General features: G+C 64.5%; 1 protein-coding gene across 1 annotated transcript; it reads right to left on the minus strand.

Annotated features, from left to right (window-relative positions):
* Positions 1–235: 235 nt before the first annotated feature.
* UPK3BL2 (uroplakin 3B like 2) lies at positions 236–4,203 on the minus strand. Its single transcript, XM_059155282.1, has 6 exons — positions 3,972–4,203; positions 2,407–2,568; positions 1,992–2,211; positions 1,414–1,490; positions 1,041–1,161; positions 236–508 (listed from the first exon to the last, which is right to left on the minus strand). Exons 1-6 carry the CDS (start codon positions 4,090–4,092, stop codon positions 400–402), a joined length of 810 nt encoding a protein of 269 aa, XP_059011265.1. The 5' UTR covers positions 4,093–4,203; the 3' UTR covers positions 236–399.
* Between the last annotated feature and the right edge of the window lie 500 nt (positions 4,204–4,703).

A 4,703-nucleotide genomic window follows, 5' to 3' on the forward strand; every position in this document is an offset into this window, starting at 1 on the left:
GCACTCAGTTTGGAGCCAGGGTCGGCTTCACCGACGTACCCTGCCCCCCACGCCCAGAGTGAGCCTCTCGGGCTGGCCGGCAGCTTAGAGGTTCTGAGCCCTCCAGCCAGAGGGGCGGCCACAGGGAGGACGCTGGGAAGATGGGGCAGCCAGTGGCAGACATACGCAGCCTCCCAGGGAGGCTGGGGACAGGGCTTCAGGGGGACTGCTCAGCCTCTCAACAACTCAGATGGGCTCGGGGATGCTGGGGACATTTATTTCTGACAAGGACAGACCCAACTGGGGGCAAGGACCCCCTCCTCCCACCCTCACTCAGAAACGCTCTCTTCCCGGGGCTCCCGAAGAGGCAGGATCTGTAGCCGGGACCGGGGCGGAGGCTGAGGGGCAGACGAGGACCCCTCAGGAGCCCCCCGTGGCTGGAGGGCTGGTCACGTGGTGGGTGTCATATCTTCTCACGCACACCGACTGCTCTGGGCCCGAAATGGGAGTGGTCCCGCAGGTGTCATAGCTTCAGGGGAGGGGAGACGAGATGAATTTAGGGCTCACGCCAAGTCCTACAGCTTGGAGCTCTAGGCATAGGAGCTTTGGGGGAAACTGAGGCTCTGCTGCTCTCCTGTCTTCCCCAGATCCGACCCACACCGGCCTTCCCCTTTCCTCTAGGAAGCTGCAGGCACCGCCGGTTCACCAGGCCCCAGCATCCGAGCTCCAGATGAAGTTTGGAGGCAAAACTCAGGACTTGAACTAAAAGCCATTCTCGCCTTGGATGTATCCCACTGGGGTGTCGGCGGCGAGCCCCCCCACTCGCAATTCCGGCTGCCGCCGCCAGGGGGCGAGTGGTGCGCGCTCCAGTGTGGACACGCCCCTGCCCCCACCGTCTCCCGCGGGGCCACGGGCAGGCGAGAGGGACAAAGGAGGAGTTCAAGCCTGCGCACACACACCCGCCACCTGCGGTCTTCTGGGGAGGGAGGGGGAGGGACATAAGACGTGGTTCCAGCCAGAGACCCCACCCCTCCCAGGGGGCCGAGACCCTGTCCACTTACCAGGTGTAGATGAGCAGAGCCAGGAGGGCGGTGAGGAGGACAGCCAGCAGGACAGACAGAATGGCGATGATGACCACGGTGCCCGCGCTTTGGGGCCCTGGGGCAGCCTGCAGTGCCTCAGCTGAGGGGCGTGAAGGGGGTGCCCCAGGGAGGAGAGACTTGACCTGAGCAAGGGGACCTGGAACAGCCTCCAGACCAACCCTCCCTCTCCCCAGCTTGGGGCGCCCAGCACCTGCAGACAGCTCAGTGGTAGTGGTGCCTCTGATGGGGGGCTGGCCCATTCTCCCCAGCCCAGCCCAGCCTTGGGAGCCCCCGCAGGCCCCGCGGCCCCCAGCCCCAGTGTTTGACCTGCTCATTTAGCACACCCCCATACCTTGCTGCAAGCGGGTCTCGCTGGACCACTCCGTCTCAGCCACAGGTCCCCTGTCACTCATTACCAGGAACTTCACTCTGAGAAAGAGACCCAGGATCGGGGGTGAGGCCTCTGGCCCCTGGCACCTGTCTGTGTGACCCCTTGACTCCCAGGGCCTGGGGACTACGGGGAAGAGGAGACAGGACCTAAAAGCCAGCCTTAGAACCCTCCAGAAGGGGCTCCAATTCCAGTTGTGACATTTCCCAGCTGTGTAGTCCTGGGTGCCTCCTTCACCCTCTCTGGGCCTTTAAAGTCCTCACGGAGGAAATGTGTGTGTGGAATGGTCTAGATCCCCAGCACTCAGCATCCATGACTCAAGCCCCGAATGAGGGGAGATGGGGCTGGGGCACACCCTGTCTGGACAGAGAAACTCCACCTGCTGGGTCCAGAAGGCCTGTGGGGGTTGAGGCTCAAGTGGGGGGCCCTGGCTGGAGAAAGAAGGGAGACTTTCCCCCAAGACCTCCCTGAGGACCCCTGGGAGCTGCCCCAGGCTGAGGTTAGGGCCCCCAGGCTGAGGTTAGGGTCCCGTGGTAGCTCACCGGTAGGGGCCCGGGCCTGGCAGCGGGGCGTTGCAGCCCGGTTTGGCCAGGGAGCAGCTAGTGTCGTTGCCAACGCGGAGGACGCGGAGCTGCTTCCCAGTCTGGTTGCCCGGATAGAGGACCCGGTGGGCCATCAGTGTGAGGTAGTAGCCCCTCCGGGGGAAGTCGGCAGGGGCTGGGATGTCCTCAACCCTCTGTGGGGCTGTGAAGCTCTGGGTGGCTGAGGGTAGCCGCCCGTCAGATGGCGCGGGCTGCTGGGGGCAAGGGGTCCACCCCCTCCCGCCAGGCCAGACAGCCCTCCTGCCACATCCCACTCCCAGACCTGCCTCCCCTCCCCCCATACCTGCGGCTCCTCCCAGGCTTCCCGCCCATCTCACGGAGGGATAACCAAGGCCTGTGCCCCCGCAGCACCCACCATGGCTGTGGGCCACCACCAGCCAGATGGCGTCCAAGTCAGAGATGTTGAGGCGACTGAACTGGCCCCTTGGCTGCTCCAGCGTGAAGGTAGACTGGGTGAGGGTCCCTGCCAGGCTGGGGCTTGCGAGCTGGGGCACATAGCGGATGTGCTCTGGGGCAGACAGAAGGGGCTCAACAGGACAACCAAGCCCCCACAGCCCAGTCTGAGGGAGGAGTCGTGGTCCTGGAAGCCCCAACCTGAGGGCCCAGTCTGAGGGGGAAGGCACAGACCGGATTTGGGATCCCTGATCTGAGGGAGGCCTGGAGGCTTCTCCCGGAGGCTGTGGGCAAACACTAATGCGGAGGGCTCCCTAACAAGTCTGTGCCCGTGGGACACGGGTGGGTGGCCTGAGGCCAGCCCCTGCCCCCTGCCTTGCTGACTTACTAGGGTTAGGCACTGTGGGAGGCCAGGAGGGAGGTCCTGCTGCACCTGTCACTGGGGTCCCTGCCTAGGGTGGGGCCTGGGGAAGGCTTGGAGGCACAGGAGGCCCCGCCCCCAGCAGCGTACACAGTCCTAGGGAAGGGGTCTTAGGCCTCGTTGGAGTGAGACTCTGATTTGGGGGAGCCTGAGCCTAAACCCTAGACTGGACTTGACAGGCTCCAGTGACCTTGAGCTCTGGCACTCCACCGCCTCCCCCAGGATCCGGGCTGGTTTGCCTAAAGAGAGGATTGAGGGGCTTGGAGGCTGAGGGGTCAAGACAGGAAGTTTCCCACCAAGACCCCAGGCCCAGACGTGCGCCTCCGGGAGGTGTCCTGGCTGAGAGGGGAGGATTTCCTTCTCCCACCCCGCCCCAGGCACCTTCCCCTTCTGGATCTTCTCTCGCCCCGGGGCGGGGGTGGGGGGGTGGGGGACAGGGGTGGGGGGGGGCGGGGACTCAACTTCGGTGCCCAGAAGGCTCCCCTGAGGGCACTGCCCCTCCTCTCTCCAACCCCCAACACTGGAGGGCAGCAGAAAGGGGAGGCGGCTTTCCCCGCCAGTCTCCAGAAGCCTCTCCCTCTTGGTATGATTCATTTCCATTTCATTCTGCTCCAAAGGGTCAAGGCCAGACCTCTCCTTCCTCAGAGCCCCCGCTTCTGTCCCTGAGGCCCCGGGGACCCTGCATCCAGCAGGCACTTACTGTCCACTTAACGACGGAGAAGGAGCGGGGAAGCCCAGATGGGGGGAGCTACCCCTTTAAGCGCCTCCAGTTTACGAGCCCACAGTGACCTGAACCCCAGGAAAGCTTCCTTGGGGGGCGCTGTCCTTGTCTTTAAGTCTCCCCTCAGGGACAGGAAGGAGGGGAAAGAGGGGAGGGGGGAACCGGTGAGAATGGATGGGGGTTCAGGGTGCGAACCCTAAAAAGAGGGAGGAAGCATTGTCCACTCTCCCGTGGGGACAGGTGTCTATCTTGTGACCTCTCTGGTGGGCCATCTCTCCTGACCCACCCAGGACCCAGTCCCCCGACTTGGGGCTCGGGAGGTGGCTGGGGGAGGTGGTCTGTCTCCCGAAGCCAGGGGCACGGTGCCCCGGGCCCCTTTACTCACCCAGGCCTGTCCCTTGATGGAGGCCGGCCAGCAGCAGCAGCAGTGGCATCAGCGGCCAATACTGACCCCGACTGAGGCCCACGGGCAGGCCGAGCATCTGACCGGCTGCCTGTCCCAGCATCTGTCTCCAGAGTCCCAGAGCCTCAACTGTCGGCTAGGGGATGGAGGAGTCTGCTTCTGGTACTTTCTGCCTGCTCCTCCCAGGTGCCCCCTCTCCCTAAACAACTGGTTGGACAGGTTCGGGGCAGAATCTGCTGGCCCTACGGATCTGGCACCCCAGGGAGGGGTCTGAAAGGAACAATCAGCAGCTGGGGCCCAGGACAAGCCCGGACCCTCCCAACCCTGACTCCAGGAGGGCCTGGCCAGGGAGGGCCCCCAGGAAGGAGGCGGTAGCTCCCAGTCCAGGGAGCCCCAGTGACAGCCCTGTCAACAGTCCCAGCCCGGCACCTAGAGCGCCCCCACCCTGCACCCCCTACCCCCCCCCCACCGTGCTGAAGGGAGTTACCCTCCAGGGGCTTGTCCAAGTTCGCCCAGCCAGCGTGGGGGCAGAGCCTGGATGGGGCAGTCACACCCAGAGGCAAGCTCTGGGGCACTCCCTGCAGCCCGGGCTCTGGAGAGGGGCTCCCCAACACCACCTGTCTTCCTCTCTTTATCCAGGGGACCCACTCGCTCTTCTTCCTCCAGCTCTGGCTGCTGCCAGGACAGGGCAATTCTTCCCAGGACAGAAGCGTC

Source organism: Mustela lutreola, chromosome 17 (genome assembly GCF_030435805.1).
Source record: "Mustela lutreola isolate mMusLut2 chromosome 17, mMusLut2.pri, whole genome shotgun sequence".
NCBI classification, from domain to species: Eukaryota; Metazoa; Chordata; class Mammalia; order Carnivora; family Mustelidae; genus Mustela; species Mustela lutreola.